Source organism: Tiliqua scincoides, chromosome 2 (genome assembly GCF_035046505.1).
Source record: "Tiliqua scincoides isolate rTilSci1 chromosome 2, rTilSci1.hap2, whole genome shotgun sequence".
NCBI lineage: Eukaryota > Metazoa > Chordata > Lepidosauria > Squamata > Scincidae > Tiliqua > Tiliqua scincoides.
Window position 1 is genome coordinate 28982779 of NC_089822.1, and position 21390 is coordinate 29004168.

General features: G+C 40.2%; 1 protein-coding gene across 2 annotated transcripts in view; it reads left to right on the forward strand.

Moving 5' to 3' along the window:
* The window catches only part of SERINC5 (serine incorporator 5), a 58602-nt gene extending 43121 nt beyond the window's left edge, over positions 1–15481 (forward strand). Inside the window, exons 9-12 of one of the 2 annotated variants that reach the window (XM_066617182.1) lie at positions 153–219; positions 6120–6159; positions 9148–9295; positions 10859–15481. In XM_066617182.1, coding sequence (XP_066473279.1) covers positions 153–219; positions 6120–6159; positions 9148–9295; positions 10859–11006 — 403 coding nt within the window. In that variant the 3' untranslated portion in view covers positions 11007–15481. The remainder of the gene's footprint in view (positions 1–152; positions 220–6119; positions 6160–9147; positions 9296–10858) is intronic. The other variant, XM_066617183.1, reaches the window with a different exon arrangement.
* The last annotated feature ends 5909 nt before the right edge of the window (positions 15482–21390 follow it).

Genomic DNA, 21390 nt, shown 5'->3' on the forward strand with positions numbered 1-21390 from the left:
TTAAACTATAAGCTCTGTATCCAGTTGGACTGGTTACTTCCAAAAATAATTAGAAGATCCAGTGTTGTTTGAAAATGTGTGTCTTAAACAACACAGCATCAGAAAGTGGTCTTTTCATATTGGTTCTTTTCTTCTTTCCTGTTTGTTTCTAGCTTGACCTCAACAACGCGTGCAAGTTCAGAAGCGCTGAGAGGCATATATGCAACGCCAGAAACTGAAGTGAGTAAACATTTCCCTTTGTACTGTCTGCTGTCTGCTTCAGCCAAGAATGACCTCTTTGTGAAAAGTTCCAGATTGTAATTCTCCTCCCCCTTATGTGCACCCACAGACACTGCATACACTGTCTGACTAGCATTAAAAAGATGTCCGACTATGAGTTTATCATATGTTTGCTCTGTCTAGAAACTCAGGGCTATCCCAGAAGTATCTTGTTCAAATGTTGACATTAGGATCCGGATCTCTGTTGCAGTTGCCTTGAAGAAACTGCAAGTCATTGGCCTTTTTACTGAGCCAGGTTCCAATCCCTAGGCCCAGATCCTAACCCCACTCCTGGGCAATTTTGCCCAGTGCTGGGCTGCTTGCACCTGCGCCGCCTCTTGGTGGCACAGATCCTAGTAGGCCCATTGGGGCTGCTACTGCGTTACCCAGAGTAAGGTGAATGAATTCCCCTTGCCCCAGGCTGAGCCATAGGCACCCTCAACCCCACGCTGGCTATAGAGCAGGCCAGCTGGCCTGCCTGTTCCAGCACAGGTTAGGATTGGGCTGTAAGTCATGGATATTTGTTGTTGGAGCTCAACTGCATTTGATGTCGTTTACCCATAATTCCTTTGAAGTTGAGATTGACTGGCGGCAGTTCCCCAGGATTTCAGGTGAGACAATCGCAATCATACATAGAGATGTTGGGTTAAACCTGGACTTCAATATGCAAAGCACATGTTCTATTACAGAACTATGACCCTTCACCTAAATAAGCATCTTGTGCATTTGTTTGAGAGTTTTAAGGTCCATCTAGCAAATAAAATATAAAAGGCTGCATGAAGCATAAACAATGAGGAAAGAGACTGACAAAATTGTAAATTTTGAAGCACATTGGCTGAGAGAGAGGAAATAATAGAGTCTAGTCATAGCTACTGGTAGTTCTACCTAACTACTGTAGGATTTATCTATAACCATATGTTTTGTTATGTGCCATATTGCTTATGTATAGGAAATTAAGAAATGCAGTAAATAATAGAATAATTTGAAGGAGGATGAAACTGTTATGGCACTTACTGTAACAATATCATGCTTGAGCACTGGCTGGGTCCAGAAGTAATGTGAATCATGGATTCCCACTATGAGAACTATAAGGTTGTGCACTCCTTACTTACATGTGAAAGGAGAGGAGTTGAAAGATTTTGGTTTTGCTTTAGAATAAATCATAGTCCCCCATTATTCACTTGGGGAACTGTGGCTTGTTCAAACATCAGGATCAAACCATCGTTTATTTGATAGTTACATTTCCTCAGGTTTGTGTGTAGTGCAGAACTATAGTTACTAAAGTGAAAGCTAACCTTCTTGCTCTCTTTCTCTCATGCGTGGAGCAGAGGAATGGTGGAGTGTATGAGTCTGCAGCTCTCTGAGCTTCAGTCTCATAATGAAAAACTGGGTATTACATCTAAGTCAGCCAGTGTCTCAGACATTTCTAATGCTGGTTGAACAGAGGTAGTCCTCTGTTTTGTTTTGTTCACAATAATAATGGTTATTGTGGCAAACCTGCTGCACTGGCAAGATCTGTCTTCTGAGTGTCATGGTCAGGCTGGCCCTGGGGAGAAAAACAAGGGTCGTCTTGCAGAGCACCACCTCTCTGCTAGCAATGACAGCAGCCTCCCTTTGTTCTGCCCTCATGGTCACACTACCTGCAGGATCCTTTCCTTGCCCTGAATCACTAAGAGCCAAGCAACAGCCCACAGGCTGATTTTATGCTCATACCAATCATTTCAGAGTTTTTAATATAGTATTACATTATGTCAATTTTGAGAGGGGCCTGAAACATAACTCATTTACTTACATTGTATAATTAGGTTCATTTTACACCATTATTATTGTTTTTTTTCAATTTTTTGCAACGGTTATTCTGGAATGGAATACCATTGTAAACTTGAAGGCTACCTATATCAAATACTTCCAACCTGCTCTGACCCATATTAAAACATCAGGTTCATTTTTTTAGTTTATGTTTGCTGTTTACGTGTCAGGCTGCTTGACTTTAACAGAACATCTGAAAGCAGTCTAAGTTAGGATATGTCCAGATGGCAGCTGCTTCAGCCTTTGTTGTGCCATCACCAGCCAAAGACGTACTCCAAATAAGCAGTATTTCATAGAGTGGAGCTTTAGAACAAACACAGCCTGACTTGCCACTTAATGTTGCTATGCTGCCAATTTTGTTCCTGCAACTTCATTTGGACCACCAGCAATTGGCAGTGTTGGGGTTTTGATTTAGCATGTCTGACGCTTGCATATAGCACCGTCAGGAAGCACCCGTAGTGTGTTTATATTTCTTTTGCTGAATGAGAGACAAGACAGATTGAATCTGTCTGGGAAGGTAGGCCTAGCATGAGGCAGCTGAGAACTTCTGTGCTAAAGCATACCCTAATAGAATTACTTTTAGATAATTTGCTCTTAAAGAGCATTACAAGAACCACTGCACAGAAGCATAAAGAACAGGCTAGCTGTGAGCAACTAATTGTGTTTCTGATTCTTCCCCATGACAGCGGGCCTTTTGTCCCTTGATTAGAAATGTAAACATAATTCTCCATCTGCATCTGTTGAACAGGGTGCCCTTCTTGCATCTAAACTAAAGACCATAACCCACATTAGGGAGAGCTGGTTGTGTGCACGCCAACATTGCTAATCACATCTCTCAAGAATTTGCAAGGCCTGAGTGTCTGGCGATTGTATCTTTAAAATCCAGTTTTCTTTAAAAAAAAATCTGGGAAGAATGTATGTTGTTATGGTATTGTTTTATTAATTTGAAGGCAAAAGCTAGGGTGATTGAATTTAAAAATGCAAAGTAATAGTTAAGCTAGACCAGTGATTTTCAACATTTTTCATCTCACGGCACACTGACAAGGCACTAAAATTGTCAAGGCACACCACCAGGTTTTTGACAATTGACAAGGCACACCATGCTGCCAGTGGGGGCTCACATCTCCCATTGGCTCTATTAATAAATGACCTTCCCCCAAATTCCTGTGGCACACCTGTGGACCACTCACGGCACACCAGTGTGCCACGGCACAGTGGTTGAAAATGGCTGAGCTAGACCATGCTCAGAACTGTCTGCCTCGACTTAATCACATTACAGCAGAGCCTTGATTATCCAACCTTCAGTTAACTGACATAGCAAATGATGTATGCTGCAAACACATGCATGCAACTATTGCTTTGTTTATCAGTTCGTCACATACCACCATGCCAAGAGGTGAACAGGACAGCACTGATTGCTTGGCAGGCATCTCACTTACATAGGGATTGGTTGCTCCCTATGTATTCCATACGAATAAGACACTACAGCGTGTGATAAGCAGCTGGAGCAGGCTGACATAGTAATTAGTTTGCATGCAGGAAGGTGCAGTGGAAGGAAGTGGGGTTCAAAAGCTCAAAGGTTTTTGCTGAGTAATTTTTCCACTTAGCAATGCAGAAGCTTTGATTGAGTTATGTGTTGACAACTTTCCCTGCCTCTTCATGCTGCCGTCCTTGGGATTAGTTTGTTTTGTTTAATGTTGGTATATCAGGTAAGCTTAATGAGGGGAATCAAAAAAATCACTGTTGTTAGTGGGCAGGCATCTATACAGGCCAAAGTGAGTATCTTCTGACAGCCAGTAGGGTTTCTTGAATAAGGCTGCAGTTTTGTGATTTGTTCACCCCTCCTTCCATTTCCATATTATCAGTAATCAACCACTTATCAGCCTTGTTTAGGTCAGATAATCAGGGCAATGCTGTAGCTGCAAATATTTTGTCTTTGCTACTTTTGCCTAAAGGCTGTATACTTTAATTACATGCTAACAGAAATAAAATGTGAAAACAAAAAGTACAGAGGGGAAAAAACGTAATTTCTTGGTAATTTATTTAAAAAATAAAAGTGAGATAAAATTGCTTGGAATTGTTGTCTACATATTTCATTGCTTAGTACACAACTTGTGTAGCATGGTGTCTAAGAGACTGAGCTGCGAAGTGGAACTTATTGGTTCAAATTTCAACTGCTGTCAATTCACTTGGCTTTAGTTCAGTGGTTCCTAAACTTTTAGCATTAGAGCCAACCTAAAAAGAATTTCACTTTACCAACCTCTCAAGTCTCTGTGGCGATAATGGTTTTAATGATTGGGTTGTAATGGTTAAAATGACTGGGCAGCTGTGCTCCCCCCCCAGTTGCAGGTTGTGTAACCCTTGTAGCCTAATCTGTCTTGTCAGTTTCACAAGCCACCAAAAATTGGGTCATGACCTACTAGTGGGCAGAGGCATCAGTAGGGTTTGAGTCACCCACTGACAGAGCTCATTGTGTCATCCCCATGACTGACCTCCTCCTCTACCAGATCATACAGAATAAATTGCAATATCATATGCACAGCCTAAATGTAGTGGGGTTGGTGTAACCCCCATCAACTTTATTTATTTATTTATTTATTTATTTAAATATACAACAGTACAGGTCACCAAACAAATCACTAACCAGCAAAAAACCAGTAGCCAGCTTGATGGCACTCACACAACTGAATAAGAGTTCTAATATTAGCTCTGGTACATGGAGATGAGAGCTCACTCATACTAACATCTTATTGGTTCCCTACTGTGTCATACTAACACTTCATTGGCTATCAGAACAGTCAGTCTCATTGATCAGTTTTGAGTTAAGAAAATCCACTTTTACATAAGGCAGCAGTGGTTTCCTTTTTTCTTATTTGTCCATAAGTGTTCATTGAATGCAGATATGTAAATGTAGTTTGTTTCATGCATTCTGCATGAAATTTTGCATTAAATGGTACATAACATGATGGTGGTATTCAAAAATACAATGATTTCACAAATTTGGCTAGTAGTGGTGTCGCCCCCCTGAGTGTGTCACCTAGTGCAGTCCACACACCCCGCACCTGCCTAGTGATGCCACTGCTGGTCGGTCTGAGACCCACAGTTTGGGAACTGCTGCCTTGGTGGCAAGCCAGTTCCTTGCAGCACCAGCCATCCTTCTGCAGCATGGGTATAAGAATGCTTACCTTAATATTTACAAGATGACAACTTTATGTAAAGCAGCTTATAAACACTAATTGTTATTTAAGAAATCTATATTGCAATGGTACTCTGGTTCATTTGTCCTGTGGGGACCTAAGTGGGTGCTCCTTTTTTTAGCAGGGGGAGAGTAACTGACCCACCTCACCCCAGCACTGTCTGTTTTAGTGGCTGTCTGCTGGTATTCTTTTTGCATCTTTTTAGATTGTGAGCCCTTTTGGGACAGGGAGCCATTTAGTTATTTGATTTTTCTCTGTAAACCGCTTTGTGAACATTTAGTTGAAAAGCGGTATATAAATACTGTTATTATTATTATTATTACTGTGTTCAATGATATGATTCCAAAGAGGTTTTATTTTTTATGTAACCAATAACAGACAAAAGAACATTTGTATAGTGCTTGAATTAGTTTGTACGTATAACTAACTTTTAGGAAATTGTGATGTAATCTTATTGTTATCTTCACTGAAGTGAATAAATACATATCTGAATAATATCCTTCTTGCCTAATCTCAAGAAGCATCCTAACAGCTTTGTTAGGCTGTAGCTGTGTGAAAATCAGAGAGCTTTTTGTAAAATGAGGTGTGTTGTGTGTTGTGTTTTCCTGCATGAATGCCTATTTTGCAGCAAATTAGCTTTGCTGAACGTTAGCTGAATAATTCAGCAAATTAGCTTTGCTGAACATTAGCCGAATAATTTCCAAGTGATTATCAATTTGGCTGTTTAAAAAATTGAAAGCTTCTCGTTTGTATTCTGCAAAATAGTGCTTTTGCAAAAGATTTGTACTTTGGGGTTTGTGTTGGTTTTTTGTCTTGATAAGTAAAGACTTCACTTCCTTCTCTGTTGCTTTATAGGTAGCTCGCTGCTTCTTCTGCTGTACTCCAGATGGAGAAGGTAAGAAAACGTACCTTACATACAGGATGTATTATTTAGAACAAAATGGGCAGTGTGTATCTGTGGCCCATTGCTAAGCTTATATCTGCTTGTTGTCTCTGGATGCTTTGTAATCATTTTTTGCCCACGCTTTGTAGGCATAGAATCCCAGTTCTTACTTTTAAATAAGCTTATACAGTAGTCATCACTGTGAAGATTGCAAAAATTATTGTGGCAATTTTTTATGACAACTTGTAAAAACGTGGAATTGGAAGCACAAGTTTTTAAAGTGACAATTGTTTTGTAATGTTTCATTATTAACTCTTCATATTTTTGATACACAAGCTATATTTCACTTTGGGCACTAGGGTGCATTTTTTCTGCCCTGTCCAGCACCTGCTTTCTCCTGTAGCAGTCAGGGTGCAAGACCAGAGGGATCCTGATAGAAGATTCAGTTTCTCCCTTCTCTGAACATAAGAACAGCCCCACTGGATCAGACCATAGGCCCATCTAGTGCAGCTTCCTGTATCTTACATTTCCTGTATCTCTGATGGATAGACAGTTCTAGAAGGGATAGTAGAGTTGTTTTTATCCTGTTTTGCTTTGAGAGGTGTCTGCATCTGCTGGATGGCAACCAAGTTAGTCCTCTGAGTTTGAAAGGTTGCCTTTTCTCCAGCCCCAATCAAGACCAAAGCAGGAAAAAGGATGACTTTCCCTTTAAATCCAAGAGCAGATATTTAAATCCTGTAGTATATAGCTGTGTTTTCAGAAGGCTTAAACAATGTAAAACATTCTTAAAGCCAAAGATGATACACCTTAAAAGCATGGGTATTATATAAACCTTTCTTTTGGAATCCTGTTCCTTTCCATCCTACTACAGCTTTTTAAAAGATCTGCTGTGGTATGTGGGGAAAGTGTATCACTGCACCAGAGAGGCATTCAACTTAAAATAAAAGTATAACCACAGAGATGTTAATTACAGGCACAACTTGAAAAGAAATCCCAGAATAGAAGAAATCAATTTCTGTGGATGGAAAATAGCATATGTTTTATTCTTCTACCATATGGTGGGCATGTGTGTGGTATGTGTGTGTCCCCAGAATTAATTGTAATAGTATGTACTTGGTGGCAGTTTCTGTGGTGACCATTTGTGCCCCATCCACAGCATATTGTCAGCTGGAATGAGAAATCATATTACAGATATCCTTAAAAGTCTTGAATTTTCCCTGTTGTATTCTGTGGTGGTGTTCAGACAGTGCACAGGCACTACATAATGAGGAACTGTATACGTGGCATGACAGCATGAACTTCTGTAGCAACCACAATGCAAAGCTTTCCGTCGAGCTTTCATTCTGTGTGTAACGTGAAGTTCCTCTTCTTGCACTGCTGAGCAATATTCACAGAAAAGGTTGTGTCTGTGGATCTTGCCTATGGCAGCAGGGCCACTTAATGGATGCTCAAGTAGCAAAAGCTACCCTCAGTAATATTTTCCATACCTCCAGATACTGGAATGTGAATGGCATACTCTTGTCATGCATTCTGTTGCTTTTGAATTTGTTCTTGAATACAAGCACCTTGCGAAAATTTCACCCATTGTTTGCTGAAAGTGGACAGGTCGATGAAAGTGTCGACCCAATGTGCGGCGGCAGTGAAGAAGGCCAATGCTATGCTTGGGATCATTAGGAAGGGTATTGAGAACAAAACGGCTAGTATTATAATGCTGTTGTACAAATCGATGGTAAGGCCACACCTGGAGTATTGTGTCCGGTTCTGGTCGCCGCATCTCAAAAAAGACATAGTGGAAAAGGAAAAGGTGCAAAAGAGAGCGACTAAGATGATTACGGGGCTGGGGCACCTTCCTTATGAGGAAAGGCTACGGCGTTTGTGCCTCTTCAGCCTAGAAAAGAGACGCCTGAGGGGGGACATGATTGAGACATACAAAATTATGCAGGGGATGGACAGAGTGGATAGGGAGATGCTCTTTACACTCTCACATAATACCAGAACCAGGGGACATCCACTAAAATTGAGTGTTGGGCAGGTTAGGACAGACAAAAGAAAATATTTCTTTACTCAGCGTGTGGTCGGTCTGTGGAACTCCTTGCCACAGGATGTGGTGCTGGCGTCTAGCCTAGACGCCTTTAAAAGAGGATTGGACAAGTTTCTGGAGGAAGAATCCATTATGGGGTACAAGCCATGATGTGTATGCACAACCTCCTGATTTTAGAAATGGGTTATGTCAGAATGCCAGATGCAAGGGAGGGCACCAGGATGAGGTCTCTTGTTATCTGGTGTGCTCCCTGGGGCATTTGGTGGGCTGCTGTGAGATACAGGAAGCTGGACTAGATGGGCCTATGGCCTGATCCAGTGGGGCTGTTCTTATGTTCTTATGCAAGGTGCAAACATAACAAGGTCTCTCTCATTTAGTTTTTATATAATGTATGTACCTTTTTCGGGGTGGCATTCAGATTAATAACTGGGTTTGAAATACTAATACCTGAGTACTGACACATCAGAGGCCTCTTCTCCAAGTGTCCCTGCTTTCAGAAGTGAGCTAAGCATCTATAGTAGTATGTCTCTGGAATTCTTTCCCTGAGAGACTTTTTTGATGCCAAATCTTAAGTCCTTCCAGCATCAGACAAAATACCTGCTAGTTTTTCCTGCACTTTTAAATGCATTTTTAAATATGTTGATATATTTTGGTAGTCTTGCTTTTTTAAGAATTTTTTTTTAATTGTATCCAAAACTGTGCAAGCAAAAGTCAGGCTGCGCAACAGTCCCAGTGTCCCTGAAATGCACCTCTTGAGAGCTAGAGGTGGGATGTGGTGTGGTGGGGCTACAGTAGGAGGAAGAACTTAGGAAAAAATGGGAGCTTTCCTGGCACACATGAGAAATGCCTTCTACTTGTACAAGACCAGGTTTTTAAAAAAACCTGAAAAGTGGAATGTCAAAATTAATTCAAATTTGTCAAATAAATGAATATTTTTATTTGTGTTTGGTTTTATACAGCAGATGTTGACGCACATGTTGACGGAAGGGGTGGCCAAAAAGTAATTTATGATGAAAAAAAGGGCACTGTTTACAGTTATGCCTATTTCCACTTTGTGTTCTTCCTGGCTTCTCTGTATGTGATGATGACCATTACCCACTGGTTCCAGTAAGTCAACGTTTTCAAAAGAGAAATTTTAACACTTGTAGCAGCATTGTGGCACTGTGTGAGCTGTAAACCAGGAAGTTCCTGGTCAAGTCTCACCTTAACTGTAAACATGCCAGATGGCCTTGCACAAATCACTGTTTTCTGAACCCCCTGCTTGGAAGACGAGACAAATAATTCAAACCTCTTACAGGATTGAAGGTTCTTGCAAACCTCTTGTAAGAATTATTCAATAAGGTGTGCAGCATTTGAAATATGTAGTATAATCGTATGCATAGAAGCTTCTTTGACTTTGCCTTGTTTTGAATTGGATAGCAAGATACCCTCCTCATATAGCTGAACAAATTGTTTGTAAAAGTGCTGCAACATCTAAGTCATTGTTTTTAGCAACTGTGTTAAATAGAAATGACATAGGGTAACATTTTAGAGTGAATTGTCGTATCATGTAATATTATCAAGTATGTTACCGGGGCTGGATGCCATTCATCCAAAAATTCTGAAAAAAAGGATACAAAATGCTAAACTTTTAATATGTTCCTTACTGATGATTGGAAGGTAGGTAGCCAATATAACACCAGTTTTTTAAAAAGGGATCTAGGAGGAGAACCTAGAAAATACAAATAAAACCTATCAACCCAGCTTCTGCCTTGGCTTACTTGTTAGAAAGCATGAGTAAAGCTAGAATGATTACATACAGAAGAGCAAGCCTTGCTGAGAACAAATCAGCATGACTTCTGCAAAGTGAAACCCTCCCTCATCCATCTTTTAAACTTTAGTGCCAACAAGCCTATAGAAAGAGGAATCAATTAAATATTTTTACCATCCAAAATGGATGTTGTTGTTAGTCCTGCACCAGAGAGCTGCAGTCCTATGTACACAACTGGGAATTAATCTCATTGAATACAATGGAACCTACTTCTGAATATACACGTGTAGCACTGTGCTGTAAGTAAACAGCTGTCATAAGATAGGGATAGATTAATGACTCATTGAACAGGAAGCGGAGATTAGGTATAAACATTTCTAGTAATGGAGGGAAGAAAGTGTTGGTGTTGCTTTACTTATTTTTACATGAACTGAAATCAAGGTAAATACTGAGTACTAATAATACTTAGTATTTGAATGGCCTGTTTGGAAATGAATGATGAACCCTTGATCCATAATCCATCAGGGCTGCTCTAATGTTCTGCTACCTTGTTCCTCCATCCCTTGTGAGAGATTAGGGCAGCCATTTTCAACCACTGTGCCATGGCACACTAGTGTGCCATGAATGGTCCCCGGGTGTGCCGCGGGAACTTGGGAGAGGGTCATTTATCAATAGGACCATTGGGGGATGTGAGCCCCCATTGACAGCACAGTGTGCCTTGTCAATTGTCAAAAAACCAATGGTGTGCATTGACCATTTTAGTGCCTTGCCAGTATACCACAAGAAGAGAAACATTGAAAATCACTGGATTAGGGTGTTTATGGGTTAGTCATTCTTTAAAAGGGCAGACATCTGAAACAGAAATGAGATTAACCATCTCATGTACATCCATTAACCTCTGCTTATTTACATTTTTGTAGTTATGAAAGTGCTGCGATTGAAACATTCTTTGCTGCAAGCTGGTCCACATTCTGGATTAAGATGGCTTCCTGTTGGGTTTGTGTTCTCCTCTATTTGTGGACTCTCCTAGCCCCTCTCTGCTGCCCAACCAGAGAATTCTCAGTGTGAAACTTCTGCTATGAGCCTGGTGGTTTAGGGAATGGAACAATAAGCCTAACTTCTGTCCTAACGTTGCTGGTTACGATGCTGCTGTCTCTCATATGAAACTTTACGTTTTGAGCCTGGTTTAAAAAGCCTGAAGGAACATGTCTAGTCAAAAGCAGCATCTCCGTCTGGAGCTTGAAAATACAGATAGTGTTAAGCATCCTAGAATTAGAATAGCTTTTAAATTATGGACTGTCTATTGTGCAAAACATGTTGTGCTATTCCCATAAGACACACACGCTAAAGCCTCTCCTACCCTCCTTATATGGCTTTTGCAATAAGACTGATGGTGACATATCAGGGCCCAGACTTCATTACCCACCTCCATGTGATTTTGCTGACACATGAAACAAACACTTGAATGACATGACAAAACTCAGTTTAAAATTTGAATGGGGTGGTATCATAGTAGATGAGAATGGCATCTGGTCAAGGGTTGTGGGTTTATTTTCTGTATTAGATACTCGTCTTAAATTATTGCAAATATGGATTGTGGAAAAAATGACTTCTAATAGAAATATTTATTTGTAATATTAATGAAAGGCACCTTTATAAATGGGTGACATGATGTGGACTCTAAATGAGTGACTGGGATGATACACTGTAAATGTCAGTGCAATTAATGAACAATTATTATGGGCCACTCTGGGAGTAGAAGCGTCTAATAAGATATTCTGAGTAGAACCAATAATCAACAAAATGTTAAGTTCTGCTCTTTTAATCTGAGCTCTCTGAGCAGGTTCCTGTATTTGCAAGGGTTAAGTGAATGTAATCAACAGTCGTTCTAGAACTGTGACCTAATGAAGGGAAATGTAGAACCTAAAAAATCAAGTGGAGGTTAGTATTACAAGGTAGCTTTACCCTGAAGAATATTTAGGGATATTGAAAGTTCCTTCCAGCAGGATTTGTTTCAGTCACTTTTTAGATGCCACATTTCATCCCTAAGTACACTTTGAGAAGTGCAATTGTGGACAGAGATTATAGAAAAAGCAAATATTTATAATATTTGGAGTCTTGAACACTGCATGAGCAATTAACATTTTGCCTTTCCAGCGCCTAAATTGGCATTAAAACTTGGGAGCCCAAAAACTTGCCTTTTTGGTGCCTGCCAAAATCCATTTGGAGTTACCTTCGTCACTAGGATCAGAGCTGACTTTTAAAGAGCTCCTCTTGTATGTTGGAGGAATCAGAAAAGGAAGCCATACATGCTGAATCGCACTAAGCCATTTTAATCATTGGTCTGCTTCAGACATTAGTGCATGGCTTGGTTGCTAGGCACGCACCTTTTGTTTCAGTTTCCAGTTAGCATATGCCACAATTTCAGGGTCAAAGAAATGATTGGCAGTCATTTAGTAATAGCATTCCACTAACAAAGGGTTGCCAAGTTCCAGCAAAGAAAATGCAAAGTAGCTTAAAGGTGCTTTAATACGATGGTGTTGCCTGCCTATATGATGTTAACCTGCTTTGATTCTCATGTGCTATATTAGTTGCAGCAGCTGCTTTTGTTCAATCTTTCCTGATAATTGGAGTTGGCAGCCACCTGTTGGCAACAGAGGACTGCCGGCTTCCATGCTAAGCAGGGTAAAGTACTTGCATTTCTCTCCACTAGCAAAAGGTTGAACCAAGAGATGGTATCACTTTTCCTGCTTTGTCTTACACTTTATTTATTTTCTTATTTATGCTTTGCCATAGTAACTTTTGTAGGCCTTCCGGAGCTTATGGAGCCAGGAGCCACACATGTATATAGGGGAGCTGCACTCTCTGCTAGTTCTTAGTGGGAGAGGGTGTTTTAAAGAGGGTAATACTGATGCATGAAAGCGTTAGTATTGGAGAACTGAGCCAACCCAGGGTATAAGGGAAGCCTTGTTTTCAGGCATCAAGACGAGTGACACTTAGCTTCTCATCTGACCAGGGTAATACCTATAGCCTGTGTGTTTAAAAAAGCAACCTAGGAAAATTGGTCTCAGAATACTTGAGAATTGGCATGTCTCTAATTGTATATTAGATAGCAATTTGTGCTGTCCCAAGCGAGTCCCTTTTTTAGCAATGCTACTGGGGTCGTACGACCCGAAATGCCACCAGATGCTGCCTTGGGTCTGCCGCTGCCTCTTCTGCACACTCAGAATAGCCCTTTCCCTTGCTCCTGACTAGTTTCCTCAGAAAACAGTTTGATTCAAAAATAGATGAAAGAGCTCCTTCATTGGCACAGTTCCTGCAAATTGTTCTTATTATTATTTCATATTTTGATGCCATTCTTTCTCTAAGGAGCTCAGGATGGTGTACGTAGTTCCTTCCCTCCTTTTTGTTCTGGGAGGTAGATTAGGCTTGAGAAATTGTGACTGGCCCAAGGTCATCCAGGAAGCCTCATGGCTGAGCAGGATTTGAACCCAGATCTTCAATCAAACTGGAAGTCCTGCACTGCCATGTTTGAAAAAACTGCACTGGGAGTAAAGAGGCTGATGGTCTTATCTAGCAGGCACAAAGCAGATAAATGCAGATAACATCCACAGCAGGCTGGAGGCAAGAAGTAGCAGACTCAGGATGAAGGGCAGCTTGAATCCACCACCCTCTTCTCCCCCCCCTCCTGCGGTCCTTGGCTGATGCAACCCACATCACCTAACCTCATGGATGTGCTGCCACTAAATGCTACCTTAATTAAATTCTGGATGTTGGACCTACTGTGTTTTTGATAAATTCTAGTTCTGCTTAGTGTCTTTATATAAAATGTTTTTGAAAATGGAAAAGGGGTTTCCAGTTTCCAAAATTCAGAGTTTGAGAGCTATACACAAATAAAGAGCTTTAAGGTTTATGGGGTAAATTGCATAGGGTGGTTTTCAAGCACTTTGAATATGCTTGAAAAGAGAGCTAGAATAAGCTCAGGAAGAAGTGGTGCTACTGTTTAAAAGTGACCTTTATTATCTCCAGTTCTTGCTAGAATTATTTCATGTGGACTTTTCTAATGTTGAGTCTAGCCTCTGTATTCTAATGTCTGGAAAGAGAAACAGTCATCCTTAATGCAATCAATTATAATTACATAGTGCCAGCACCAGTTTTCGGGGGGTTCTGGGGCAAACCCTGGATTGGGTTTCTCTGTTTTGCACCCTGCGTGCTGCCAAATGGTGCATTGGGTACCACCTCTGCCACTAGCATTGGTAGTTCAGGGGTTGGCCTGCCCAGGTGGGCCCTCAGCCTGTGCCCAGCCTGACCTCTTGCACCATGCCTGAAACTGTAAATGGCAATCTGGGGCATATAAAATGCTGGTGGTCAGTCCTGACCCTGCCAAAGGGCAGTGCTTCCCAGGGACCATTTTAAAATGTAAAGTTCTTACACTACTGACCCCCTTCCCCACTGTATTAATGTGTCTTTGTACTTTATAATCTGAAGGACGGAATTCTACAAAACAAAATTAAGACATCTTGCATATAGTCTAATGAGGTGTAATCCTGTTCATTGTATGATTAGTAAACATTGTCATATTTCATTATGCTGGTACGCACGGCTTTTTAAAGCCTTAAGCCCACTGCCTTTACTAATAATTGTTGCTGATCATTTGTCACACTCTGTTCCACATCTGTGACTGCGTTATCGAGAAGTCTCATCTTGACGTGTTTCCATTCTATAAAATTTGCTTTTCCTCTTAGCCAATTTGAATGTGCTAACTATTGAAGTTCATAAGTCTTTTAAACAAGGCTTGCAGAACCTGTATTTTCTATGTCAAATTTTAAATATTTCCAGCCTTTAAGCATCAAATTTAGAAAAATTATTTGGGGGTAGCAGCACTGATGCTGCACATTTTTTGCCAAAGAATTCTCCTGCAGAAAATGAGAATATTTTGGAAAGGCAATCTTTGTAATGTTGCTCATATTTGATTCTAAAGGATAGACTTATTAACTGGGTTTTTGATGGTGTTTAGGAGCATTGTATAATTAGTTGGCTGAGAAGCATTTCTGCAGCAGCTTTATTGAAATGGATTGCCACTGTGCAAAAGCAGAGTTTCCATTCCATACCCATTCATTTCAGTGGCATTTGCACAGAACTTTCTGGCAGCCTTTTAATTAAAAGCAGTCCTTCAGATGTACTACCAGCTTTTAAAATTTTCACTTCATCCTAATGTAACACTTCCTTTTATAATTTTTTTTATTTACAGTCATTTTTCATGTGAGTTTTCAAATTTGAATACAGAATAAGATATTCTTCATAAAGAATTTTTTAAATGTTACTTTTTTTAAGTCTTTTGATACAACCTCAGTCTTTTCAAATTTGTGTGGGGATTTTATTTAGAAATGTTGCTAAAACATTATATATTGAGTCTTATGCTTGTAGCAATTTTAAGATTTTATTGGGGGGGTTGTGCATATGGTGTTTAAAACAAGCTGTTGGGTTTTTTTCTATAAAATAATTGCATATGGCGCAAAAATATTATAGATGTAATTGTTTAACTGACCAATAAACTTTGTTTGAAATTGCAACTGGTAGCATTTTGTGTGTTCTGTTTCTTAAAATCCATGTGGAGTAATTTTGCTTCAAAATTTAGTTTGACATTTGTGTACAGTTTCAGCAGAGAGCCAGATATCTTGATGTTGGGTTTGAAGGGTAAGATTCTTCATGAGGTTCAAAGGTCTGAAAACAAAACTTAATTGAACTGCAAAAGTCAGCACATGTTTTTTTGTGATTATTTTATTATGCAATTATTTTATTTTTTGTGCTTATTTTATTATGAGAAAAGTATTTTATACTTCAGTATATATACAGAATAATAGCCAGAGAGAGAGGGTGGGTTGCTCCTGCAGAATACATTTCATATTCTGAAATAGCGAGGTAGGAACAGAGAGCTGCCTTCTCTAAATAATGTTTGGGTTTAAAATTTCTTTAGAACTTAGCCAAATGACAACAATTTGGTTTGAGAATTGGTCCAGGAGTAGGCTGTTACAAGAGAGGGAAAAAATTATTTTCATGTTTTTCACAAAGTCTAAAAATGAAAGGAGTGTGTGTGTGCACGCACAGGAAGAAATCAAAAGGCAAAAGTGTAAAATTACAGAAAGTACATTTTCTTTTGTACTTTAAACCAGCATCAGGGGAGAATAAGATTGATTACTTTTTTAAACTTCTGTGCAAAAAGAAAGAGAGAAAAATATGAAGCGAACATTTTTCAATCGTGATAATATGTTCAGTGTATTTAGTAAACACTCCACATTAAGATATTAGCTAGGTGTTAATCTAAAAGTGCTTCAGTATAACAGTGACAAAACTAGGCAATGCAAAGCTGAGAGTAGCATTAAAAAAAATATCTGCCCGCCATCCAAGAAGAACCCAGAAGTGACTACCTTGCTTGCAAGGCTTCTTTCGGCTTTTCGTTCCCCACCCTAGGAGATAACCTGGAAGTGATGTCATGACATCACGTGACATCATGCTCTTACTGCCCTGGGTGCTGGGCAAGACTGTTATGCCCTGGTTACTGTCCAACTCTAAGCATGTATACATTGAAATGTTCATTTGGACTTTTTCCTGGTGTGTTTTACAAATCACTTTCTAAAGTGATTTAGAAACTTTCTTAAATCACTTTCTAAATTTCCTGTGAGTTGATTAGAAAAAGTTGCATTTAATTTCAAAGTAAGCTACTTTCCACCTTGCAATTAACCACACTGACAAGTGAAGCATTCCAAATTATTATGTGACTTTAGCACCACTTGTGAAGAAAGTCTGGGAGCTGGTAACACTGTGTAAATTCTGCTGAGATTGTGGTGTGACAGTTTGATGAACTTTAGGTAAATTTTTTAAAAACAAAATATGATTCATAAAGATAAAGAAAAATTATCCAGCTGTTTCCTCAATAATGTTGCCATATGACCTGTTCAGTTTGCCTATGCCTTCCATTTGTATAATTAGACTTATAATTCAAAGCTCTGTATACATCATTGCAAATAATGTACGGCAGTGGTTCTCACATATTTGTTTATATTTATTCATACAGGTATTTATATACCGCCTTTCTTTGGTCGTCAGATTTCTCCTCAGACTTTAATCCAAGGTGGTTTACATAGGCAGGCTGTTCCAAATCCCCGTAGGGATTTTTACAATTGAATAGTTCTAGTCTTTCATAGAACTCCTCCTTCCAGCTGGATTCTTTCCCGGTCTGGCCTCTCTCTGGCCCTTCGCCTCCCACGCTCCACTTGACGGCAACTCCTCTCTGCCACCAAGGGTCAGCTCATCAGTATATCAGCGTGTCGTCAGTTCTCGGGTACTTCTGGTTGTTTCGAACTGGCAGCCTCAGATCTTCAGGCATACAAGGCGGCAGCTCTACCCAACTGAGCCAGACCTCCTGCCATATTTAGCACCTCCAGACATATTTAGCACCGGAACCCACTTTTTAGAATGAGAATCTGTCAGAGCCCACTTGAAGTGATCTCTGACTGGAAGTGACATCATCAAGCAGGAAAATTTTTAACAATCCTAGGCTGCATTTCTTCCCAGGAGTAGGTCCCATTTACTATCATTGTTAAAAAAAACATACACAGTAGTTTGTTAAAAGTACAGGTCTGTCACGTTTCCCCAAATGCAGTCACATCCCATGGGAGCATCAAGTCTAATATATTAAAAATAAAATATTGAAATGAATGGGGACCCACCTGAAATGGGCTCATTTCAGGACCCCTAGTGGGTCCTGACCCACAATTTGAGAAACAGTGCTGTACAGAAATAAATGAGTGGCCTCAAATTTATGTATAATTTCAGTAAGTTTGCAAATATAATTAAACTGCAAGCAGGATAGACTGAATATTTTCAGCCTTCACAAACAGTTCTGTATTCAGGTTTGACTGAAACACTATGCTAAGCTTAAAAGAAGCAATCTGCCCAAGGATCTGTTCTGGGACCAGTGCTTTTCAACCTCTTCATAAACGATCTGGAGACAGGGTTGAGCAGCAAAGTGGCTAAGTTTGCAGATGACACCAAACTTTTCCGAGTGTTGAAGACCAGAAGTGATTGTGAGGAGCTCCAGAAGGATCTCTCCAAACTGGCAGAACGGGCAGCAAAATGGCAGATAGGTTTCAATGTAAGTAAGTGTAAAGTCATACACACTGGGGCAAAAAAATCAAAACTTCACATGTAGGCTGATGGGTTCTGAGCTGTCTGTGACAGATCAGGAGAGAGATCGGGGGGGGGGGTGGACAGTGTCGACCCAATGTGCAGCGTGGATGAAAGTGTCGACCCAATGTGCAGCGGCAGTAAAGAAGGCCAATTCTATGCTTGGGATCATTAGAAAAGGTATTGAGAACAAAATGGCTAGTATTATAATGCCGTTGTACAAATCGATGGTAAGGCCACACCTGGAGTATTGCGTCCAGTTCTGGTCGCCACATCTCAAAAAGGACATAGTGGAAATGGAAAAGGTGCAAAAGAGAGCGAGTAAGATGATTACTGGGCTGGGGCACCTTCCTTATTAGGAAAAGCTACAGCATTTGGGCCTTTTCAGCCTAGAAAAGAGGCGCATGAGGAGGGACATGAATGAGACATACAAAATTATGCATGGGAAGGATAAAGTGGATAGAGAGATGCTCTTTACACTCTCACATAACACCAGAACCAGGGGACATCCACTAAAATTGAGTATTGGGAGAGTTAAGACAAACAAAAGAAAATATTTCTTTGCTCAGCGTGTGGTCGGTCTTTGGAACTCCTTGCCACAGGATGTGGTGATGGCATCTGGCCTGGATGCCTTTAAAAGGGGATTGGACAAGTTTCTGGAGGAAAAATCCATTATGGGTTACAAGCCATGATGTGTATGTGCAACCTCCTGATTTTAGAAATGGGCTATGTCAGACGCAAGGGAGGGCACCAAGATGCAGGTCTCTTGTTATCTGGTGTGCTTCCTGGGGTATTTGGTGGGCTGCTGTGAGATACAGGAAGCAGGGCTAGATGGGCCTGATCCAGTGGGGCTGTTCTTATGTTCTAATGACATTCATTGTTGAAACAATGAACATTCATTCATTGTTGCTGGAGATAGCTTCAGGGGTCAATACACTGTGCTTATATGGGCACTTTAAGCCAATATTTATGTACTTGACTGGGAAAGAGACATTGCAATGGATATTCCAACAATAGCACAAGGAGGGGACAGTGGATAGTATACTAAGGGTTGCACACAGTGCAGCATTGACATTCCTTGTCCCTTCCTCAACATAGGAGCACCTGGTATCCACTGAACATCTCCAGAATGCAGTATGGAGGGCTGTAGGGTTAAGGAAAGATAGATTAACATTCTATCCCCCTTTGTGCAGATAGAAGTGCCTTGCATAAAAAGAAGTTGGGATACAAACCATAATCTAGTAAAGCAGCTTTCAATTCTGGAAGCACTAATTAAATGAAAAGTTGGCTTTGCTGAGCAAATGATTTAACTTAAGTTACAACTATAGGCTATAATTCACTAAACTCTTTGACTGGGGACAGGGTACATGAAAGCAGGGAGGGAAATATGGGAAATGTGTGAATTGGTGAGAATTTGGCCATCTGATTCATCCTGTAATTATTGTCTGAAGTTCATGGTCTTTTATTTTGTGCAAGAAACTTGCAAGGTATAATTAGTCATAGGACTTGCCCGCAGCTTGCTTCAAAGTTGCTAGGTAGAAGGTTCTCCTTGCTAAATTTATACTAGAGATTGTGACACAGATGTTGGAGAAACCCAATGTTTGTTAAAACATACGTAAATTGTAGGTTTCTAAAAATAAAGCTATCTGCTTTTAGAGGAGGTTCAACATTAGTTGAAGCAGAAGTTAACCAGGACCCATGTATAAATGTGTTATCCAAACAGCACAGAAATATCCTGCTTCTCTTAGCTCACTCTTATTGCATATCTCTTTTTGATCATTCTACTTTTGTATATGCAGATACTTTTGTCAGGAACTCTCAAACACAGAACAGAGTGGGACTGGGTGATGAAAAAATTGCCATCAAATGTCAGATGGTGGGAGAAGGCTCTCTCTCTCTCTCTCTCTCTCTCTCTCTCTCTCTCTCTCTGTGTGTGTGTGTGTGTGTGTGTGTGTGTTTAAAAATGCAAAACTGAAAATAAGTTTGTATGATACACATCACTGTTTGGTGTAATTGAAATTACTAATGAAATTACTCTTTATGGACACTAAAGGCTTTTCAGAAGTACAGTGTGACCACCTCTAGTGGAAAGGATTGAAGAAAATTCCAAAAAACCTGGCAAATAGACATTTGGCTCACTTTAGAGAGAGTGCCATATAATGGAGGGTTCCGTCTGTGTAGAGTTGAAGGCTGGTGTGGTGTAATGACTAGAGCTTTGGACGTTTAAGTTGGGGAGGGGGAACCAGCTTCTAATGTCTGCTCACCTTGACTTTCACTAGGCATAACCTACCCTACCAGTTTTCCTCATTTGGATAATATGGAGGGGAGCGGGACAGAATTACACTGTGAGCTCCTTGTAGGAAAGATGGGGTTAAACTGTAATGAATAAAGGTCAGAATGAGTTAACCCATTTTTGCCCAGCTCACAGGTGTACACATTTGGTCCCTGTTGCATATATGCAACGTTGGGCAGAAATGGCTTATGGGGGAAAGGCCTATTTGTAACTTTTCTTCCAAGGTACATCAGGTGATCTGCTAAAGAGGGGTATCAATGGGGCAGTCATGTGAGCGTCACTTCAGGAAAGCAGGGGAGCTGTGTTTTGTAGCAACATTTTAAAAAAATCTTCAGTTGTATAGAAAGTACTCAGAACAATTATTCTTGAAGTCACCTAGACATCTTGAGCTGGGAAGTGTAGGCTGCTGCCATCTAGTGGACGGCTAAACTTCTCTCCAAGTCAGAAATTGCTCCACTTCCCTTGTGATCTCAAGAGTACAATCAGGCATATTTCTCACAAATTGCAGATGGAGGTGGTAAACCTGTGTTTGAATTGTGATTTCAGACAGAGATGGGGACTCACTGGAGGGAATGCTCCCCTAAAGGGAGAGGGGAATATAGGTTAAACTTCTATGCAGCATCTAGTTTTCTTTGTTCACTTATTTTATTTATTAATTGTTTGGAGAACCATTCTATTGTATGAGTTTGAATTGGTACAATCGAGACCCAGCTTTACGGCCTCAGAAGATGAGGCCTTTAATTTATTTAGGATTCCTATGTTTGGTTTTTTAAAAATCATTCTCAAACATAAAATAACTTGCCTGTATCTGGATGGAATGATAAAAGCCTTTTCTTTCAGGAAAGCATGCTGTTTCTTGGTACATTGCAACTGAATTGTTAATCCATTATTGCTTTCCCAAAAAACAAGCAAACAAATCATACCCTGGAAAAGTAGAAGTCTCAGTTTACCCCACAGGGGCATTAGATTAAA